The sequence below is a fragment of the Formica exsecta genome, unplaced genomic scaffold, assembly GCF_003651465.1.
Source record: "Formica exsecta isolate Colony F162 unplaced genomic scaffold, ASM365146v1 scaffold21, whole genome shotgun sequence".
Taxonomy (NCBI): Eukaryota; Metazoa; Arthropoda; class Insecta; order Hymenoptera; family Formicidae; genus Formica; species Formica exsecta.
Window position 1 is genome coordinate 1,018,455 of NW_021849398.1, and position 24,543 is coordinate 1,042,997.

Consider the following 24,543-nt stretch of genomic DNA (forward strand, 5'->3'; position numbering starts at 1 on the left):
GCTGAACATAAATAATTACTCGGCGAGAGAAGGAGAAAAGACTGTCTTATCAATTATAATATTTAAGGCAATTAGTGTATTTTAAAGTGCCGACTTTTCTCTTTAAATTGCTTTTTTAATAATCATTGCGCGATAATTTTTTCTCTAGTTATGAATGCTCAAAGTTAATAGATCGATTTTATACATCAGTAGTGAATAACACGGCGAAAAAAATCGTAGGACATTCATTAAAAAAGCAAATCAAAGATAAAACTCTGCTCTTTAAAATTCAGTTAATGAAATTGTGCCACAATTTTTTTTTTCTTCGGCACTCTTTGACAAACTTTTGAAAAATTTGATCAATCGACGGATGTCGCTTTTTCATAATGTAATTTTGTAACAAATAAAAAGAATTGAACTTGACTAAAAGATTCTGAAACTAGAGACTTCAAGCTTTGTAACGCTTTTTTATTGATCTCAATCTGATTATACGCGACAAAGTTGCAGCCACTTGAAAAATGGCCTTTCCTGTAGAAAAAAGAAAGTGGCCCTTTAATTTTTTTACGTAGTGTATATATTATATGTAAAAATTGAGAAAAAAACAATCTCTTGTATTTTATAAATAACTTTTTTTTTGCAGCATTTTCAATTATAATCTCTTATTATTATTACTAGAATGTTAAATTTTTTATCTATACTCTGATAACCGCTGTTTTCAAAAAGCAAATTTTTTATGAAAAAAATATATCCTATATTTTTTCATTTAAAATTATCACACACACGTATTAATAACGAACTATCTTGTATAGAAACATGTGATTGCATTCGGGGGATTAAATGAATTTATCAAAAATAATTATTAGCTATAAATTAATCACATTCAAACGCGTTTTTACGTCGAAACTATCTCGGTCGCTCACTCGCTCTTATCAGCCAGCAATATCATTTATCAGAATTTTGTCAAATTGTCATAAATCGCATTAGTCATAACAACCGTGAACAATACGAATGTTTTATTGTCTTACGAATTTAATCTTACATTTGCGGGTGCGCTGCGGTCGAAGGCCGGATGTGCGACCTGCTAAGTTAGTTATAGGGAGCGATCATTTCGCGCTTCAAACAGTCGTCTATGCACCGTCATTGAAACCGTGTGAATTCGAATTATCAATCCAGCTTTGCAATCCAGTCGATTCGATAAGCTCGAGAACTACGCAATCGCACGGTGTTTCGAAAATCAGTCGATGTGTGATATGAAGATGATAATAATCAAAATATATATATAACAGATAGAAATTTGATAACTATTTTTTAAAGCTAAATGTTTTATTAAATCGATATTATATTTTGTTAAAAGTTATATATTGATATGTCTCCTCGCGATTTTATCTTGCTAATCTCGATCGTTGGCTTCTCAACGTCATCGTCGATAATTCGCCCGCAAAGATTGTTGATCGTACATCTCTTACCGGAACCAATGAGAGGCCTAGAGAATATACCAGACAGATGGAAAAGGGTGCATCCGGAACCGAAAGCACCGCAAGCGGAGATCCATTTGATGAAAGGTTACGTCTCACCGGACGAGAGATGGGCATTTAGCAACGAGTACAAATACTCGAGTAAAGATTACGAGTACGTATCGACGATATAAAAAATTCATGTGAAAAAAGCTCATTAAAAGTGGAAATCGATATATGTATGTGTGCGTGCGTACATGATGCATGTGTGTGTGTGTGTATGTCGAGCTTAGAATTAGTTTGCATACCACGCGTATGAAAAATTCTCGATTCGGCGGCTGCGACCTTTCAAATCTGTGGTTTTAAGCCCGGCTTGATTGCTGTCGAGTGGTAACATCAGATCAAATATAGAAGGATTACCATTAGCTTAGTGCAAGGACATTTTCGTTTGGCAATACGTTTCGTCACATCGACGAAACGTTAAATTTTATTCAATATTCTACGAGAACTGTTCCGAATTTTCGACAAAAAGGATCGGGAATTGAAATCTTAAAGTTCAGAGTGTATTATACTGAATTGGCTTTTGCGCGTGCTTAGAATTCGCGCTATGATGGATACACTTCCTAAGTTTGGTTCTGAACCAGTAATTTGAATTCTACGTCCCGAAACGCATATAATGTTTCCGCTTCGTCACACATCTCAGGACAGACGTCGCGTTGATTTGCAAATTATACATTTGCACAGAGAAAAATTTTTTCACAAGTCTCTCTCTTCGAGAACTAACTTTACATTTCAATGTAGACATCAAACATGCTTTAATATTTATTATATAGACACTTTTTAAAAACAACTCATCGTATCTGATAAAGAACATGAGTTACGTAACTAAAACGTGTCATATATAAGGTATTTCTGAGTCGAGCACATTATATATATATCTAGATATTTATCATATTTATTTATGATAGTTTGGTATCTTTAAATGCTTGACGTGTATAAAAGACTAAGCATAACTAAAAATTAATAACAAATCATACAATATTAAAATAATTAATAAAAATGTGTAGTTTTTAATTTTTCAACATTTTTTTAATAATGCATATCGTATTTGATCTCGAAATGCCGGAATTGAAAGTGAAAGATATTACTGACGTCAAACATATATATAGATGTTTACTAATATTACGATAATCTTACATGATTTTTATCATGAATCAATTAGTACCACGGCGAAAGTGACATCGACGACAGATGAAAAGAAAGTTTTGCCAGTTGAGATTGATGATATGGATACGACAGAAAAGGAGAGAGAAAACAGTGATAGTGTTCAGGATACCGTGACGCCTGACGAGTTTATTCCACAAATTGGATTCAGGAATATTATAACAGCGCCTACATACTGTCCGAAAGGACAAAGAATGGATAGCAGAGGACGTTGTAGAGTAATCATGTGAGTAGTTTTTTCCATTTATGCAATGTTATTAACGTCATCATCAAAAGTTTTAGTACACATTCTACGTAATTACTAAATATGATTTTTTAAATTTATGTTATAATTATCGATTTTTAGTATGTTTTATATGTATCCATAGATCCAATAATTGAATATTTTGTTTTTCTGTTATAGAATGTAAAAAAGAAAGAGAAAGAGAAGATAAAAAGAGGAACACTTAAATAATTGGATTATTTCAGTCATCGAGATCGATTATTTCAGGAGAACACTTAAGTAATTGAATTATTTCAATCATCAAGATTGATTTTAGTGAGCTTTTCAGATTCATAATGAGAGAGCGAAAATCATTAATAAAATGCTATAGATTATAGATTGTGTGTATGTGCACATTATTTATACGTATATTCTACGTTCAAATATGTAATTGATAAAAGGTACGTACAGTAATAATCATATAATTGTAGAAGTTTTCTAAATTTACTGAAAGTATATTCTAAAATATCACACATTTTAAAATTTAACGATGCGTGTTCACCTTCCAATCCGTGATATGAATTCCATATATTTTTAGTGAAAACAATATAAATATGCAATATAGAAGCTCTACTATCGCTATTGTTTTGAAATTTATATATTACATGTATTTTCTTTTTTGAGATGTGGAGAAACACTAAATTGTGATATGTGTAGAAATATTTTCATAATAATGAAAGAAAAGAAGAAATTACTTGTTTTTAAAAACAATATTAGAGAAAATACAAATTTGTTACCGTTTAGTATTAAACAGATTTAATGACGAATATGGTATAAGTTAGACAAAAATGATTAATAATTTATTAAACTAATTAAGAATTCGATATATGAATGACATATTTAACTTATACAATAAAACGGATTGGAAATGTAAATCATGATTGACTAATTAAGTTAAATTAATATTGGATACACGCTGTTATATTTTATTGTCATAATATTGTCAAATAAAATTGTCAAATAGAATCCTAATTAAATGCGTTATATGTATAACGCGTGGCACACATTATATAACAAGCGCTTTAAATAAAGAAAGTATGACGCTCAGATTTTATCATAATTGAAAATTAGATGTGCGTAAAATAATTGTATAGCCTTCTCGACTTACCTATGTACAAAATGCCATCAAGATCGAGATTTTCATTGCCACCCTGGCTATTGACAGCGGTCACGTGATCGTCTACAGCGAGGGTATGTCTCTTTGAAGCAGGTCTACCGATGCTGACGGCATGCCATTTGCCATCATTCAATTTGGACTTGGAGGTGTCCCTGACCCTGACGGCTCCATCGCCAAGGTCAAACACGTAGTGAACGTGTCCATTAACCAACTCGACTGCAATGAAGTCATGTTCCCTTCCGGCGTTATAAAGTATCAGGCCGTTCGCCTCACGCGTTTTAAACTGGAAAATAATTTATAGGTTTATAAGGCGGCGAATGTTTGACAAAGAAAAAAATCTAAAAGCAACTTAATCATTCAAAACTTTTTGATAACTTTTTTTTTCGATAAGCCTGCAAAAATGCCGTTGTGCATTGTTTAAAAGTATCCGTACAATTTTCTGTATACAGATCTCTTTCTCGATTTTTCTATCTTATATCTAGTATATCCGCGTATAAATGTATTCAGATAATGTCATTAAAAGAGGGAATGAATACTTTACAAAACATATTTCATGCTTTATTCTGATGTACTTTATTCTGATTGATGTTTTAAAATTAAATTAAAAAAATATGATAAATAAATACGATAATCTCTCTCGACATTTCCATGAAGCATTGCTGAAAATTGGCCAAGAAACACTGTGAATTGAAGAGTCAATGGTTTGTTAAACTATAAGTTAAATTATATTATCAATATTTACCTGAAAGTAGATGTTAGTTTCCACGTACGCCTTGAGCACCGGAAGGCCCACAAAAGTGTGCTTGGAGGTAAATGTCACCGGATGGTGAACCGGATGATTTCTCTTCCCGAATTTGCCGGTGACCCTGATGATGGGCGTAACACCATGCGAGGCCTGATGGCTTCCAGCGCTGCGCGCAATCTCCAGATATGGATATCCATTGAACCAGATCTGCTGCAGTTGGCCCACGAAATGCGCTATGTCCTCGCCCGCGTGAGGATATCCGCCTACGTGGAGGGTGCGAAACTCCAAGATACTCTGCTTTCCCAGTTGCGTTTCCGCTACATTTTTATTACAACGAATAAGAGTTATTATGATGTGTTATACCACTAAAATAAAAAAAAAATTAAAAGATATTTTGTATAATTAAATTATATAAGAGTATGTTGCTATATATATAGAAAGAGAGATTTTCTTATTTAATAAAACAAGAAATGATTTTAAGTAAAAGATATTAAAACTTGAAATGAAACAAAAATACCAGAAAATTTCACCAGATAGGAATAAAAAATTGTACTCATAAAATTTCTCCTATGTTTCAATATTAAAAATGTTATATTATATTAATATTTATGTATGTGAATTTTATTATAATTGTCTTGTCTGATTTTGTAAGCCAAAACGTAGTGTATTTACGATGTATTTACAAAATTCATTAAATGCAGTAAATTAATCGAAAGAAACCGAGCGCCGATAAAAATTTGTAAAAATTGCATGTTCACGGAGTTTTAATACTTAAACGAGTCTTGAACTATTCTGGTCTCAAGACAGAAACCGCATGTGCCTCGCTGTACAGTAATTATCGTTGTTCCAGCACGATCGATTGCACCGAAGTAAAGGGCTATTGCAATTTAGGCTATTGCCACCTAACTCAATATTGCCGGCACTCGCCGTCAGTTTAATAGGGTGATTTGGCAGACAGCTTTGCGAGGGTGGCTGTTTCACGACGGCTACTGTGGTTAGCTATAGAGATTGTTTTATAGATTGAAGCTGGGCTGATTGGTAAGAGCCCAGAATGCGCGCATAGATTATTCATCGATATTAATAAGATATTCTGAGATACATTCGACTGTATCAGTGCTTCTCATCCCGATAGAATTAATATATTGCCACACACAATAGTTATCCTACATATAAATATACATATATAAAAAATTTACAATTTACATATTATTATTATTTATAAGCGTAATGGCTTTAATGATATAATGTAATTTTGATATTGAACTAAAGATATACTCGTATGTGATGTGATATCAGAAAAATATATCACGCAAAAAGAATATTGAAATATTTCTAAAATATCGTTTGCTTTGTAGTGTGTCCATCATTTGTTAAACGAGAACTTGCGCGTGACAGTCTCAAGAGAATTTCTGCAAAAAGCATTTACGCGCTGATGGAATCGCGCGTTGGCTATAATTTACTTTATACTTGAAACGTATCGCTTTGCGATAGAATGCCGCGAATGTCGCGCATGCCACGCTGTGTCGATCCCATCGCCGATTTTGGATGCATTTTCTCGTTGCGTCAGCCGACGGCGGCGTGAAGAGCATTTCGAGGAGTCGGCAACGATAAAAAGCGCATTTGCATGCCCGCGATTTGTAATCCGTCCGCTGGATGTCGGGAAAATCGATGGCACCGACTCGTATCTACCGCTCGTAAATAATACGGTCGGCGGATCGGCGTAAACAGAGAAAAATCGAGGTCTTAGACCCGCACGAGCCGAGAAAATTCTCCGCGTCGAGAGGAATGTCCGAAAGTAATGCGTGCTTCTTCAAGTATTGATCATTTGGTCGCTCAGAAAGTGGCGCAAAATATTTTCTCATATAGAAACGGGTGCGAATATTTTTGACTTTTAAACATATATAGCGTAATTTATTATTGATAACACTGTTTTGTAAAAATAATATAATTTTACACAAATAGAACTCTAACTTAAAAATATAGAATAAAATATTTTCATGTTTTATTTTCAAGGAAGTCGATTCTGAGAAATTAAAGAATTAATGAGATCATTCTCAATTAGTTAATTCATCAACGAGTTAAATAAAAAGTAAGTTATTCCAGTATAAAACGTGACGTGAAAGAATAGAGAAAAATTTTTCATCAAATTACTATTGAATTATTTATAATTTATTACGATAATATCTCTTGCGCGGAAATACGTCATAAACTATTTATTTTATATTTTAAGATTTTTTTTTTTAATAAATCTGTTGTGGGATAAAAAGGTTCTCAACATATATATAAATTTTATAACACATTTTTAAAAAAGCTTTTTTCTCTCCTTTTCGATTAGTGACTTAATTATTCTCTAAAAATTATTTAAATACATGTAAGATAACTAGAATAATATTATATGTACATATAAAGAAAATCACATTTTTTTCGAAAGTTATATGCCGTCTTTGTCTATAAAATATCTTTTTATATAAAGTTGTGTAGTTGTTAAACTTTATTTGTTATATTTTATCATTATGTATTCGCGTTACACTCTAATAATTATATGTTATATACTTTGTTTATTATATTATTATGTGTATTTTTATTATTGTATCTCATTTGATTACGCTTTTGTAAAGTATTTTATGTTGGACTCATTTTTCACATACACACACACACACACACACATACATTTTCGTTACTTAAAATATTTTTTTTTACAAACGAAAAATATGCTCGTCTATTAATATATTTTTCATGACTGACATATGTACCAACAACCGTAATTTTGAAAAACCGTCGATTAGCATTCATAAGAGTAGCTTGATTTAAAAAGTCGCCAATGGAATGCAAAAACGAATTCGTTGCGCGATGCATTTTGAATTTTTGATTCCAGAGAATCGAGAACACCCGCGGGAAATTTATAATTCATCTGATAGAGGAAGCGCGTGCTCCCAAAAAAAAAGAGAGATGCTCTATCAAAATCGAAATACAGTAGTGACATAATAGTCAGACATTTTGCGGATAAGATTGTGCAAGTTTTTTATTATTCTTTTTTTTTAAATTGATATCGAATACGTGATATTTCCAAAAGCAACTGCATTCTGATACTTGATAATATATTCTATACAATTCTTTTAATTTGAAATTTAATAAGAAATAAGGTTTCATTATCAATATATTTTTCTGTAAATCTTAATTTCTGAAAAAAGCTCTTTATTTTCAATTGTTTATAATTTAAAAAACATTTCTCATTCAAAGTGAAATTCTCTGTTAAGGAAAATTTGATTTTAATTTTAAATTCGTAATAAATAAAACATTAAAATAAAAATGCGCGGTGTATTTCCGTTTTAAAAAATTTCGATATTTATACGTGTGTAAAAAATAAAAACATATTTGAAAAATCTGCGTATATATATATACATATATATATATTTGAATATCACATAGAAAGACATCAATCTTTCTAAGTTTTATAATAAAGTTGTTTATTTAACATGCGTCTCAAGTTTTCAGTTTAAGGAAACTTATATTTTCCAACAAACTACACCGCAGTTTCTAATCCGCCAACCTTTCTCTCATTTATACAACTTACGAAGCGAAAGTGCGACGAAAGAAGGTTGAAACTTGTGTGAAAAATTGCCGGAAAAATTTTTTAATTTTTGTGACGTGCGCTTCTCCGCTCGTCGATTTTACAAAACTTTCTTGACGATTTTCATTAATTATTCAAATCCATGGCACAGTCAAACAATCATTTATTTTTTTGGTTGCCGAATCATCTAAAGATGTCCTTTGCATGTAATTTCTTAAAAGTACTTATAATAAGTATATAATACATTTCTCATATGTAACGTGTTATATATAAGTTATTTTCTCGGAAACTATATCAGAAACAAATTTTTTTTTACGTTTTAAAATTTGTTAGAGTCTTTGTGGAACATTTATTTTTTTTTTGATATGACATGGACTTATAAATCTCTTTCTTTATAGAACAATGGAAAAAAATGACTCTAGCAAAATATAATTTTACATTAACTATCTCCATGTATTTTTTTATTTATCAAAACGGCAGGAAGATTTATCCAACTATTATCTAACCGATGACTCTTATTTAATCATCCCTAACAACAATAGCTGAGAACGACGAGACGATTTAGTTTCAAAATGTTCGCCAATTTTCCCGACTCGTCGGTTCGACAAATAACAACATTTGATATCGCCCGGCGCGCGATGATCGAAGGAAGGCGGAAAATTATTTTCCGCGCGAAAGCGTCGTTCCTATACGAGGCCACGGCCGCATCGTATGGCGCTCGCATAAATCTTGGTAGACCGAATGATCCGCCGCGCCGCGGTGAATCTACCGACTGATAAATCTCGATGTGGAAATTGATTATCGGAAGGTAGAATTCTCTCCATGGCAAAATCCACCCTCAGTCTCGTGTACACCTGTATTTATACGCTCGGGGCAATTTAGTCGTGCGATGCAGTTAATCCTTACCCTCCTTCTGTCTCTCTTTCTCTATCTCTATCTCTATCTATCTCTCTCTTTCTGTATTTTCATTGTTCTTTCCGCTTACCCTCCGCTTTTCCATCGAATATTCCTGTTTTCCAATTTCAAACACATCATAACTTTACTGCGAGATAATTAAGATCGACATTCGTATCTATCGTTGTTTGCCTATCTTTCTACGAGATAATAGTTCTTAGAATATATGATCACTTTCAAAATTTTATTTTTTATGAGAGAAATTGCCACACATATGCTGCTATTATTTAAAAGTTTTTCTTTTGTTTCTCTTTCCAGTGATGGAGGTACAAGTATATAAGAAAGAAATAATGGAAAAAAAATTTCTGTTAAAATAAAATAACGTAAAAAATGTTATAAATTCTTATCTAAAAGAAAATATTAAAAATTTTTAAACTTGTATTCTTGTTGTTATTCAATCTTGTCATTCGAGCTAATAGATAATTGCACGAACTACTCCAAGTATTACGAGCTAAATGAGATCATTCTTACGAGCATAATTAAAGATTATCACCTGCGCGATTAATTAACTCCAACGATTGAGGATCGTAAACTTATCAAGACGGCTTATAAAAGTACTTCGTGAGATTTATTAAAATCGAAATCAAAGCGATAAAAAGAATAGGAAATTATTGTTTCATTACAGTCTTTCTATGGATAATAGTTATTTTTCTTTAATGATGCTTGAATTCAAATATATCTCGCACCGCGCTTTAAAATTTTCACCAATTTAAATATAATTAGTTAATTATTTTCAAATTGAAAGAACGCGTAATAATACACAAATTACAGCACCAAATGATTCAAGCAAAGAAAAGTTGTAATGCATTAATCGTTTAATAATGAATAATTAATTATATAATCATAGTATATATTAATTGTTTAATAATTAATTACATAATTGATTTAATAATTCATGCAAAATTAAAATAACTGACTATAAGTGTTAATATTTTTATATTAAAAAATAATGAATTAAATAATCTTTCTAAAAGAAGCTAAAAAATATACATCAAACATACAAAAATATTCAAAATTTTGCCTGTATGTACATGATTAAAAGTTCTTGCTGTTCATTCTTGTATATGAGTAAAACAGCGGAGAAGCAATAATATATATTGAAATCATTCAAATATTTGAGCAAAAATTAAAAAAAGATTTTTCTATAAAGGTAACATTTTTTAGAGTTATATGTATTCTAATCAATATCAACAATTTTTTTCTATATTCAGTATTGCTGTATAATGTTACTCAATAATTAATGACATTTATGAGAACATCAAACACTGTGTTAAACGTAAGCCTCTATTTTTTGTCTTCACTTTTACTATTTTTCCGCGTTCTTATATCTCTATGTATTTCTTCTCGACTTTTCTTTCGACTTTCGCCGCAAAATTCCTGAGGCCGCGGCCAGATATTTATGCTAAATAGGGATTTTGAAATACGATATTGCTCCCTCGCGCGGTCTCTCGTCTTGTAGCGAGAAGTTTGAACGTGCACATGCATACGATGTATAAGGACTCTTCGAATCGATACAATCGATGCGACGTGCAAAACGCCTTCGCATTGCGAGAGGAAAATTTCTCTTCTCGAAATTTGTATAAAATATACCAATATATGATAACCTTTTTTCCCTAACTTGCCAATCGCAACATTAATTTATATGTAATTATATTCCTTATTAAACGCATTTCTTTTAAATTACATATTCTTTAAACAATTACGAATTGAATTTATTTTTATAAATACAGCAAGGCATTCAATTTAGTTTTCACATTAAAAATAATTGCAAGTAAAAATTAAATTTTTTAGAAATAAACATATAATTCAAAATTATATTTTTCGGTTTCCTTAGTTGTAAAAAAATATATAATCTTGAAAATTCAGAAATTATAATAAATGATAGTCTTCCATAATACATTTTGCTAAAGTATGTATCTGCTCTACGTTTATATAATTTGTTGTTTTCAAATAATGGGGAAATTTTTTCTCGGAAGGGATCAATAAATTTTGCTCCGCGGAAAGATAGTATAGAAACCTCGTTCTAATTTTCTCGAAGCATCGTTTGCTTTTATGCACATTACGAATTCAGGTTTAATTATAGTGCGATTTTTAGCCGCGTGTAAAAGCTTTGGTATAGGAAAAAGGTTTATTGATTACCGTAAAAGCAAAGTATCGATATTCTAAACATGCATATAAGAGAGTCGTTTAGGTTTATTGCTGCCATTGCTGTGGTCATTTTATACATAATGGCATTTGCCATTCTTCTGAGAAAAAGAGATAATCTATTATTTATAATTTATAGTTTTATTTATAATTTTGTGTGTGTCGTGTAATGCAGACAAAAACACATATTTAAATAAATAAAATATATACATAAATATATATCAAACTAATGCGTTAGCATATTATAATATAATATTAGCGACATAAAAATATATGAATAAAATTTTGTCTTGCAATTTGTCACGAATTATAAATCGTTTAAAGTCTTAGATTCTGGAATATCAATAAATATATATAATAATAGAATATAATAAAAATAAAACAATTGTAAATATAAGTAATAAAATATAAGTGTAATATAAGTAAATAAAAAATCAGAATTTAACGATTTTAATGATTTTTTGAATGCAATAAGAGATGTATATATGCTTTTGGCATTTATATTTTTTTCTTTCTCTCTTTCTCGTTGACGTCCTGGAATAGATTTGTTTTTCCCCTGAATGTTCCTTATACTTTGCGATCGATGACGCCACTTCCACCGCTGCTGCACAAAACCAATCAACTATTTTGCATCTGGTACCGACGTACAATTTGCTGCACTTTACACGTCCAATGGCATTTCATTTCCGTCAAGTTAATAATGTAGTTCGTGTCTAAATTAACCGGTCTTTCCTTTTATTTAATTTTCTTTCTATTTAATTTCCTTTCTATTTGATTATCCAATATTCGTTGTTTTGCATTACATTTAATTATCATATAAAGTTTCGTAACATGGATTCTTTTCGACAATGCCGCTTACACATACAAGGTATTTAATTACGAGCGTTAAAAAGGTCAATATTTATGAAAATATCAAATTTAGAAAAAAAATATATTTGAATAAAAGCTGTGTAACTACTAAATGCTTATAAGTAAAGAAGTATTTAGCGGTTATAACAATTTTTATTTACGTAGTAATTAATTTTAAATGTACATACCTCGTATGGCTGCTTCGTCATCGACCTGGAATTTGAGCGAATTGGACCGTCTGGAGAACCTCAATGTATGCCACATGTCATCGTTAAGACCCTGTCCGGCTACCAATAACTGAAATTGAAAAGTATCGAATAAGTTTATCGCAGGATGCTGGCTGTGATAAACATCTATAACAATTATAAATATTATATAAAGCAAAGAGTTTAAAGCCGCGCATGACAAATCCATATCTTGGAAAATTCTGATTTGAAGAGAAAATATTTAAAGTAATTTTAAATTTTCGAAGAAAATCTTTTTTTATTTTCTAAAGTTTAAACGCTAAAACGAAGTCGGTCGATATATTTGCACTGAGTTCTCGACATTTTATCGCATTTTACAGCAACGTCATCAACGTGTCGCAATAGCTTTAAAGCTATCGATAAACCATCTCTATGAGATGTCTGTCATTCGGCCAAGCTTCATAAATCCAAGCAACTCGTCACTATCTGACACAGTTTCCATTGCAACATACGATATCATGCGTCGGGTAGCACCTGACACGCGTTTGTCATCTAACGTCATCTATGCATCGCTGCTATTGCCGGATTGGATATTATTATTGCAAATACTGATTGCACCTGTCATGCAATTTGCGTCATCAATCGCTAAATATATTTCTTATACTCAATATATAAATTCAAAAAAAATTGATTGAATTTTTATTGAAGAAAAATTGGTTTCAACTCCGTCAAAGTCTCTATTAGTAAAATTATACTTGATATAAATTGCTTTGATAAATTGAACAGTATTTTTATCAAACTTATTTTCATGCTTTTTTCAGAACATTCCAAATGTTATTTAAATCAAAGTCAAATTATTTATAAAATATAAATTTAACTTTAGAAAGTTTTTATATAATATAGAATGTAATATTATATAAAATGCAAAATCTATATATCTAAATATGAAAATATTTATAAAAGGCTTATTATAAATATAATAATTTTGATCGAGATAAAATATTAACAATTATATATTATAAAACTATTATAACAAGTTTTACACATTATATTATATATAAAATTAAAAATATTAGAAAACTCTTTTCTTTTCGTTGCATATTTTAACATATTAATTGAAATTACTTGAATATCGTCTTTATTATTTACAATTTTTTTTCTCGCAACAGTTAAAAGAATTAATAAATTACTGAAAATTGCGCGGACAATCTCGGCGTGTTCGAGAAAATCAGAAGCAAACGCGATAGAAATCTTCATTGAAACGCTCTCAAACTTCGTAGAAACTTTGCGGAAATCCGGTTTTCCGTAGACTAATCATCAAGCTTGCCGCGTTATCATATCAATTATTCCGCCCAATTAACGCGTCCGTGTAGGTACAGAGATTGAAACATTACCGTAAATTATTGCGCGCTTTGTACGTTCGCTCTTATATGCGTATACGTGTACGTCTGGTTACTCATTCGCGAGCATACGAGAGTTACAAGCGACTTCGACTCAAGATTGTTAATTCAGATTGCCACCGCCGCTTGATGCAATATCTGAGAGCTTAATATGACAACAATGCAACGCGCGCGACGGATTAATGCTTTCCATGACTAGTTATTCTTAAAGCTTATCTCAGACGATTTATAATTCAAGAAAATTTTAAGTATATTTTGAATTGTGAAATCATAATTAAATATATGTAATAACAATTTTATATTATATTAATCACGTATATATATTTTTAAATTACAATAATGTACGTGTAGATGTATGCGTAACTAAAAATCTTTTTATTTTCGCAGAGATTTTATTTTCAAATATTTATAATTTACTTACTTATCGGACAAAAAGTTAATGGCAAACGTAATATTTTTGCGAGAATTAAATATATTCGTAAATGTCAATGTGCGAGGAAAGGAAGAGAAAAGGATAAAATGTATATTCACGCATCATCTAATGAGATAGCTGCGAAATCGAATCGTGCGATTTACTATTCATTCGACCGGAAACGTCGCGATTGCAAAATTGCTTATGTATTTCCACGTGCGAATGTGGGCGACAGTAGGGAGGGATAGTGTCGGGAATTGCGTGAACGAGGGGTTGCGAGATGCATTCAGAAATGCATTTGGCTCCCGGGAAAACGATCGATGGAGCAGCACGGAAACGCTCTTTGTGACCTTGGAGAACAGCATTCTTATCGATTCTTAATAAACTCAGAAAGATTCGCTACACATTTGAGATAAATTATGTCGCGATGATATAAAAGTAATATTATGTAGATTTATTATAGTATAAAAAATAGATCACTAAAAATTATACTATAATCAATAATATACGTTCCCAAAGAACTGACGGTACAATATTTATATTATAGTTATGCCAGAGATAATTGGCATATTTACATTACATGTCAAAAGTCTTATCTGTTCCTTCCGATCCTATCTTACGAAATTTTTTTTAAATATCTTAGATTGTAAGTGAAATTAATTTTTTTTCGTAATGTCATATTGTTAATATAATAAGACATGAAAAATTATTACGCATTATCTTGTGTTTCGGGAGCAATTACCGAAAATACGCGTCCAACATTTCCGTCGGAAAGAATATTCCGTTACATGAAGATGAGAGCCACCAGCCATTTACTTGGCGGATGTTCCTGCGAGTGATGTATTAAGTTAATGTCATGACGTCGTTCGCAACCGAAAGAACCATCTACGTCAACTATTACGTATACTAGAGCGACGTCGAAGATGCTTCTCAGGAATGTAAATCTTCGCGAACTACGCGGTCCTTTAACTTCTGAGCGGGTATTCGTTGACATTAAGTAGATCGAATTTATCCAAGCTAAATCCAATATCTTGCTCTTTTACGGCAACATGTCCTTATTTGCAATAATATTTATTTAAATAGCGCTTAACAAAGAATAGCGTTTATGCAAAAGGAGTAAAATCTGGCAATATGTTTTGATTTGATATCACTAAATTGACATTATAGGACAGTTAAAACAATAATTAATTTTTAAAAGTTCTCAATCATCAAAATTATTTTCGAAATCTCTTCACATTTGATGATATTTGTTAAATATTTTATTATACATTTTACACGTCATTCTAAGTTAAAATGTAAATATTTATCACAATAAACTCAAAATGATTTTGTAAATATTTATCTTTATGATCATTCAGAACTAGTTTCATTATTTTATCGACCATCGTTGAGTGATGATGAGATCTGAATATTACGTAAACTTACTTTTTCCCGATCTCCGATGTGAATTAGCATCTGTGCTTTGCCCTCGTCTAAATAAATTTGTAAACGATCGGCGCTGTTTTCCAAGCTTGTCGCTAATAGAAGGCCGCGTGCTCTAGTCGTCTTAAACCGTATAATGACTTCTTCGGCCTGTGTTCTGGACTCTTCCGGCATCAGTGCCGTCATTTGCTGCGTGCCGTTTAAATGTAGTGTCGATGCATCTGCGATAAGTGTATAATAATATATTATTTATAAAAAGTAAAGAAAAAAAAAACACACACACACACACACAATAAAATATTTAAAGTATAAAATAAAATTATTATAAATTTTATTAGATTATTTCTCAGTTTGAATGTAGAGATGTAATTCTTCTCGAAAGAACGCTATGTGTGTAATTCTACGTAAAATCAATTTATGTATATGTATTTGATAACAAATTATACATATTTACCTTTGCCACAAGTAGGTCCTGTGAAAGGTGTGCTGGTGCAATCACAATGAAATCGATTCCACCCTTCGAGACAATGGCCACCGTGCATACACGGTTGTGAAGGGCAATGTGGGGGTTGAATATGACATGCGGGTCTCACTGCACCTGTATGCATACATAAATATAATCGCAAAATATACAATAATCTATTGCCAATGCAAGAAAGTGAAATAACTGTAACTATTATCGTAATTATCATCGTAATGCCGTTATTATCGGTTTAATTAAGCGATCTTAAATAATAATCAAATATAAATTATTATTAATTGGGTATTCAAATTTCGAGTCATATCAAGAAAGTGCATTTAAATGACAATGGCAGAAAATAGTCAAAAAAATTTATAATTTATATTCTGAAACTTTTTTATAGCACTTTTTAAATAAAAATAAATAAAATTTCTAAAATATATATTTTTAAATTGTGTAATAATTATAAACATCTATTGTTTAATTATGAAAGTAAGAACAAAGAGAAAGTGAGAGCATTATGTAAATAATTATTTTTCATATTATATATATTATTGCATCTTACATTATTTTGTTTAAATAATAATATTCTTTTTTATTATAAAGTATTTCCATGTTTATTCATCATGACATTTTGTTTATTTTTAAATAAATTATAAATTCGATTATTTTCTTTACGTATATATTTGTTTCGTGTAATAATGATAAAAATGTAAAATTTATCATATTCAATATTTTATCTGGATGGGGTAAATTGTACCATGCAAGAAGTTGGTTCAGATAAGAGGGAGTATCTGTAAGCTGCGGTGTCCGAGTGGTTAAGGAGTCAGACTCGAAATCTGATGGGCTATGCCCGCACAGGTTCGAATCCTGTCCGCAGCGTTATTATTTTTTATTTACAGCATCGAAAAATCGTACCTCCGCTTTTTCCGTATAAATATCAATAATATCACAAGCCGCAGGTTGTTTTTATTAATAAATAGTTAACAAACATGGTTATATCAGACAGGACGAAAAAATATTTTGTTTCAACAATCGTTAGCGACAATGTGATTGTCACGTTTAATTATGTTATTCTAGAGAGATATCTATAAACTTTTATCAAAATATTATATTAAATTAAATATTAATTTATAAAGATTTATTATATGTTTGTAATTGAGATTATATAATAATAAATACATACAGCAAGCTTATATTGCGTTATATTACAATTCGAAAATGCGATCATAAATATTTTTTGTTATATTTTTTGTAATTACAATTACAAATCGTTATCCTTATGTGGCGGTGATACTTTTTTTAAATGTGCGACTTTATCGTTTCACGAATAAGTGCTTAAAATTTAAATTTCTTACCGGAATCTTGTTGTTGCGCATATCCTGCAATATCTACCGGATGCGCATTAATAACGAGGTCTCTCATGCAACCCACATAGCCCTGTCGAAGGGCGCCCGTCCATAGAACGGGCGGAACTGTTAAGGGCGCAAATGGTGCACCCACACCACCGATATATAACAAACCATCCAAGTCTAATTGCGTGGAATCACCTGTTAATAACATTATTAATATATATTAAATTTAAAATTGCATCATAAATCGAAATTTTTTTATCTAAACGTATAAATACGTACAAAAATAAGCATGTAGAAAAATTTTAATCATTTTGTATAATTATCGAAATACGATAAAGAATGAATAAAGAAACATTTTAAAGTGTGGCGCTTAATTAATATTAGCGTTTGATAAACGAGGAAGTATTATATACGTGCAGTTATATAAACTTTTTTATATTGAAGATCAAACTGGGTGTTCCAGTATTTCCCAATAATATCCGTCTGAAAATTTATTTCAACATATTTTAATATTCCGTATTAATATATTAAAACTTTTTTAAAAATTAGTTTTTATTTATAGAAAATAGTTGAGAGAAGAGAAGAAGGAATATAGGTATATAAACACAACGAATTTATATTATTTTATACAAAAATTTTATCTTGCGACTGAATTCATTTTTTAAGTCTGCTTGTTTATAAACCATCTTGGGAAATATATATCCATAATTCTGGGGTTTTTGTTACAGTTTTTCTTAGAAAAATATATCTTTCTGTATGTCCTCTGTGTTCCTCGAGGATTCAAATTTATTTTATTATTCTTGGTTTATATTACAGAGAGAGAGAGGGAGAGAGAGAGAGAGAGAGAGAGAGAGAGAGAGAGAGAGAGAGAGAGAGAGAGAGAGATATAAATAGATAAACAAATTAATTCAAGGGAATGTGGGATTTGAAAATCTTTTTTTTTTTGCGTCTTGCAATGATGCGCGTTATTTGCACCGCAGTTTTATTACACAACAGCGCGAGGACTAAATTGCTCCAAGCTATGTTGGTAGGATTCAAAGGCGAGTTTTGTTGGCAAATTAACCATCCGTATAATTCGACTAACCGCGACAGACTGCGATCGTGGTAAGGTGAAAACGCTTGTGTGATAGTTCAATTAAAGTTACAAATTTATCTCGCGAATACTGGACGAGAGAGAAGAGAAAGAAACCAGAAAAAGAGACAGATAGCAAACTAATAGATAGAATGAGATAAAAAAATTTATATCATATTTTAGAAAAATTTTATCGAAGAACAAAAACCAATGCAATTTACAATTCAGTAAATGGGATAGCATATAAAACAGCTAATGAATAAGTAGATTATTAACATACGAACAAATTCGATTAATAAACATTGATTTCATAAGTGAATTCAATTCAAAAGATTATTTTAGATGTATAAGAAGATATAGTGATGCATTATTAAATCTAATTTTTGATACTTAAATTAATGCAAGAATGTAGAATAGTTAAATAGTTTGTTACCTTGCGCGAAAAAATTAGAAGAGGAAAAAGTAGATGTACATGTACAGGGAGGAGGTTGCTGATGAGCGACAGAATTAACAGGAAAGCGGATAAGTTAGTCCTTCGTTCGGAGAATTTCAGAGAAAAAGAAGTTACCATTATCCTATTCAGCGCGGTTAATAATTTATTGTTAGTTAATTAATTTTTTGCTTCAGAGAGTTGGATTAGCAAAAAATACTTTGACGTTATTAGAGGTTTACAAAAACGCGCTACGAAGTGCATGCGTGCGTATGTGTATGTGTGTGTGCTTCATACATATAACAAGGATAAGGGAAAAATATTCTTGTCTCTATTGTTATTTATTATTTTAATAATTAAAAAAAATCAATCAGTCATTTATACGCTAAAACAATTAAAACATCTTTTCTCAAATCAAACATCTTTATCTTTCGTTGATACAATTACTATTTTTAATTCTGATATTATTTGTGCATCTTGTTTATAACATCGGATATGAATTAGATTCTATCTCTTCTTTACAAAAAAATCGGAGCAATAAATACTACAATAACATCTTCAACAATCTAAGTCACCGTTATCTGCAAGAGGATATATGGACCCTCGCTGTCTCAATAAAATTCTTTTTGTCGTTTTTGCCGGTATCGTTCGCGTGCTTGCCGCCGTACATACGTAGTGCTTTATCACTTAACCACGGTGTAGTGAGTAAATTCTGGACATCGCGGTCCAGCGACGTAAACGGCGAACTGAGCGGACCGAGCCGCTCATAATTCAGAGTTACACGCTCGAGGACACTTATCTTCCGAATTGGGTTAGACATTTAATGTGTATAAGAAGTGAGATAATTCTTTTTAAAAAATCGTCATTGTGTGTGTGTGTATGTGAACGCATAAATACTACAATAGGCATCGATTGCGATGTTTGTTTCAAGAAAAATATTAACTACCTTTCACTTCCGCGAAAAAGCAGATATACTTATACAATTTTAAAAAATAATTAAGTTTAAATGAGAATACCAATATGAGAAACTTTCTCCCTGTAGAATATAATAAAGTTACATTACGAAATTAAAACATACATATACACTATATGTTTAAAGAAAAATTTATATTTTTTTATTTCTACTTTATATAATTATATATCTGTCAATTATACATACACATGCATAAATAACAAATTAATTATTTTGAGATGTAAACCAAATTTAAGAATTAGTTGAAATTACAAACTTTTTCATTTATAAGACTATAATAAATATTTGTCACAATAGTCTGTTAATTAATTAGGAAAAATTATTTTATTTTTATTGAATTATGATTTTAATAACACACTTTGAGAAAAAAATAACAACAGCAAGAAGGATTTACATTACGTTACCTGGTGTACGAAAATCGGCTGAATTACCATCCACAGTGACTCGACCATCCCTCTCGACCCTTCTTAGGGCGACATCGTGCCAAACGCCATCATCGATACGTGTCTTTGACGATCTTACTTTAACGGGGCCACTTCCAAGATCGGCATGTAGATAAAGATGTCCGCCAAGAATTTCAAAGGCAAATAGATCTTGCTGCAATGAATAGAGAAATAGATCGCCCATTTATATTACAGCATTGCTACTAATGTAAAATAAACTGTTTCTGTGTGCACACCTTTTTGCAATGCGATTAATATGATTTTTAATGTCTATTAAATTTTTAATTAGGATTTTTATTTGATTAATGATTTGTGGAATTATATCGCTTATTCGATAAATTATATTTAAACTGTGTATAGAAAGAAAATATATCATATTAACGGGTTTTGTTTTTATATATTTACTGAATTACAGCTAAGTGTAAGGAGAGACTTTTTATTTATATATAAAATAAAGAAAATCTCATTGTCGCAATTTATTGAATTTCTGTTGCTACAGGTAGATAGATGAAGATGTATTATCGCATGTCAGCGTACCATTGTTATTAATAGGATTACAAATAAATGAAGATATATCGTGGCAATCCAGGTTTATCAACTATTAAAAGAGATTTAAATTTGATAAACAACATTTATGATTTGTTAAATAATTCAATTAGACAAAAACTCATATAATTCTTTACATTTATGTAATAAAGGTGAGAATTATTCAAAAAATATATAATTGAAAATACAATAATTATATAACATATTTGAATCAGATTTAATATATCAATTAATATAGATTTGTTCCACAATAACACAAAAAAATATTTTATTTACAATTCATTATTGAAATATTATTGAAATATTATTTCTTGTGCCAATCTATTTTCATTAGCTTAATTAAGGGAAAAAAATTTCAATTTTCAAAAATTGTGACTCGTATGTATTTTTTTGATTAAACAATTACATAACATATTAAAAGTTATTTATATAGAATGATAGGAGAATGTCTCAAAATACTAAATAATCGTAAAATTCAGGTGCGAAGGTCGCTGACCACCAGAACTCATCGATCGTCAGAGTGTCATAGGAGGATGGAATTGTGCATCGATAATTAAATTACCGTCAGTCGAGTGTGCAACCGCGGCCGGAATGAGTTTTGGGACAAAAGCGGCTTGTTATTTCGAAAAACGTTTTCAGCAGCCAATAATTGTACAGACGCGTAATCGCGCTTTGGCAGCCACATTCGATTTTATTGTCTCTAAAGCTCTTCTGGAGTATTCTTTTTTTACATGCAAAAATTTACTCCTAAATTTGGTAAACATATGCAAAAAAAAATTTTTTTTTTTCTTATTTGATTATTCTCGGCTTAATTGTTACAACAATTGTCGATGTCATAATTAAAAAGAAGGATAAATAAAAAATGCATACTCTCGTGTGAGCTCCGCTACGGCTATACATGATCAGTCCGTTGGGTTCGTTGGTACGAATTTTGAAGGATATACTTCCGGACTTGGCGGCTTTCCAAGGTGGTAGAACCTGAAACAAACGAGACAGATGGTTCTTACGACGTCGCTTCAGGGCCTAAAGAGGAAAAAAAAAAGCGACGAGAAAGAGCGAAATGGAAGAAGCCGCGTCGTCCTCGAGAAGAATGGACGAGCTAGCCTCGTCGTGCTCAGCATCCGCAATCTCTACGTGCAATCTTACGAATTCGCCATTCATCATGAAGTGCTTGAAAGAATCAGATCACTCGTTTGGGCATAAGCGGCGGCGGAAAATCGCATTAATATGATGCGGTGACTTGCGAATTTATTTATCTTCTCATTTGAAATGCTGCCGAATCGACATCTTAAATTTTATGATCTTTTAAGATGGCTGTCATTTTGAATTTAATATTCAAAAAACTTGAATAATTTATACATAAAATCCCGATACATATATGTATAAAATCTTGTAACCTTTTCAAAAGTTCTGCAGTTCTGGCTGTGACTTTTGAAGCTAATAGTTACAATAATTTCCATATATTTGCATAACTAGATATGATATCTAACATTTTTTATATATAAATTACTACCAACAGTTAATCGCTAGACATAGGATTCATACATATCACATACAACACACGCACTTATACACACGTATTTATACGTACCTTTAAATATTTATGCAAAATGTAAAAAATTGTTTTGATAAAATATTTTTTGCAATATTATCTTCAATTTTTCAAATATTTTCAAAATTATTTGCCCGTTACATTTTTATTGAATGCAATAGTCTCTTTCCTTTATCGGTCGTGACTGACAAGAATGTTTTTCATACTCCTCGCAACAAAATTTTTGAAATATTTTTTTATGCAATATTTGTTAGCAATTGTTTAAAGAATCAACAATGTGATAGGACGTGCATCCCCTATTTATACGACAAAAAAATATACATTTTTTGAAAAAATATACGTCGAAAGTATGAAACTTATTCTGCACGACGACAATTTGCGAAATAATAGAACGTTGACAAACATGCGTGGAGAAAAATCCGAGAAATTCACGTATTGCTGCCGCAGCTTCACAAAGCGAGCGAATATATATATACATAAAATCGGAGGCAACGAGAAAAAAAAAAAATGCGTCGTATTCTGCATGAACTGCATCGTGCAAAAACCGGAAATGGTCGGTCGAAATAGTGGGTTACGTTCAATATATTGGGTGACGGGTATAGCCGTTTTCATGCTCACTCGCAAAAATGAACTCTGCATCCAACCTTAAACGAAGGCACCCTCGTTTGCTTTTATTATTTTTATCGTCAGACTCTCGTAGGTTTCTTTAAATCATCTTTCTATTTTATTCTAATCGTCTTTTTATTCGTTAAAATTTTAATGCTACTTTCTTTATTATATTCAATTCTTTTCATGTATAAAAATTGGAAAAGAAAAATACGCGTTTAAACAAATGATAATCCGCGTTATTATTTCATTAGATAATTTTTGTAGCATGTAAAAATTTTAGTTAATACGCATTTTAGTCTCTCGGCAAACTTATTATCAGTTAAACTTAATAAAGAAAGAGATATTTATTCTTGTTTTATTCTTATTTTACATCTTCTTTATTTCTTTTATCTCATTAGGCGTACAAGTAATATCACGAAATTTCAAAATTAATCTTGTAATATATATCGTATATATATAATAATTTATTGTGGATTCTTTTTTGTATAACCATAAATTATAACGATCCCGCTAAGAACGTGTCATATTTCAATGAAACAGAAACAAGTTAGATATGTAAACAATGAAATATACTGGCTATAAATTTCGCCTCGTTTTTTCGCGTAAATCCTGTGCTGCATCTCCTTTATTCGATTTTGCTAGCCATCGATGCAACTGAGAGAAAAGTATATGACGTGCCGCATTATCCGCTTTGACAGTCAAAAGTGGTGCAACCATATTTAAAGTCGCATGACGTTATACGGTCAGGTGCGCTCTCTGAATAATGCAGAGCACGTCTAACCGCTATGAATCAGCATCAGACGGAATGGATCCTCTCGTTGTAGAGCTCATACTTCTTCTCTATCTTCTCAGCTCCAATAAAGTTCAGTATAAGCAACCGCGAGGATGACAGATCTTCACAATCATACCGATCATAACGATATGTAGAAAATAAATGCAAAAATATTTCTGATAATCTCAAATTGTCTGAAATCCTTTTTGGGGGTGATTACGATAACTGTGGCCCCCTATTTGAAAGGTCGTTTCTGAAGACATTTTTGACGAGGAACACGGGAAAAATAGTAAAAAAACTTTTTGCGTGAGAACATTTTGTGTATGTCCTCTTAAATATTATACGAGATACTTTCCTAGATAAATTAAATTTTGAATTGATTTATGACCCAGCTTTCGCCAGGTACGTCAAAAAATTTTTTAAAGACTCGTTGAGTTATTCCCCTCCACGGAAATCTTTAGTAAAAGGCGAAAGATTTATTCGTGTGTTGAAGGGAAACCAGAGTGATGAGCAAAGTTCACAACGTTCCTTATATATACAAGAAGACTGAATTTCACTTACAAGAAGCGCTGTGACTAGATTAGACATCTATCGACCATATACGAAACTAAC

The 24,543-nt window shown here is 31.1% G+C and overlaps 2 protein-coding genes and 2 non-coding genes across 4 annotated transcripts in view; 2 read left to right on the top strand and 2 right to left on the bottom strand.

Annotated features, from left to right (window-relative positions):
• Window positions 1-24,543, bottom strand: part of LOC115234837 (neurexin-3b) — a 216,918-nt gene that overhangs the window by 27,166 nt on the left and 165,209 nt on the right. The window contains exons 10-17 of the mRNA XM_029806185.1: window positions 21,869-21,976; window positions 20,414-20,606; window positions 17,538-17,729; window positions 16,174-16,317; window positions 15,723-15,940; window positions 12,489-12,597; window positions 4,779-5,098; window positions 4,028-4,319 (exon numbers count right to left, since the gene is read on the bottom strand). Of these exons, the coding sequence (XP_029662045.1) occupies window positions 4,028-4,319; window positions 4,779-5,098; window positions 12,489-12,597; window positions 15,723-15,940; window positions 16,174-16,317; window positions 17,538-17,729; window positions 20,414-20,606; window positions 21,869-21,976 (1,576 nt within the window). The remainder of the gene's footprint in view (window positions 1-4,027; window positions 4,320-4,778; window positions 5,099-12,488; window positions 12,598-15,722; window positions 15,941-16,173; window positions 16,318-17,537; window positions 17,730-20,413; window positions 20,607-21,868; window positions 21,977-24,543) is intronic.
• On the top strand, window positions 1,096-3,980 carry LOC115235055. The gene is made up of 3 exons (XM_029806590.1): window positions 1,096-1,608; window positions 2,656-2,883; window positions 3,061-3,980. Exons 1-3 carry the CDS (start codon window positions 1,346-1,348, stop codon window positions 3,065-3,067), a joined length of 498 nt encoding a protein of 165 aa, XP_029662450.1. The 5' UTR covers window positions 1,096-1,345; the 3' UTR covers window positions 3,068-3,980.
• On the top strand, window positions 16,980-17,061 carry Trnas-cga. Its single transcript has one exon. It is a non-coding gene; the product is annotated as a tRNA-Ser (tRNA).
• Window positions 24,318-24,438, bottom strand: LOC115235118. Its single transcript, XR_003883984.1, has one exon. It is a non-coding gene; the product is annotated as a U5 spliceosomal RNA (small nuclear RNA).

Coding starts and splice junctions, on each gene's coding strand:
- LOC115235055 (XM_029806590.1), top strand. CDS start 1,346: ATGTCTCCTCGCGATTTTATCTTGCTAATCTCGATCGTTGGCTTCTCA. Junction 1,609..2,655: donor TACTCGAGTAAAGATTACGA/GTACGTATCGAC, acceptor TGAATCAATTAG/TACCACGGCGAAAGTGACAT.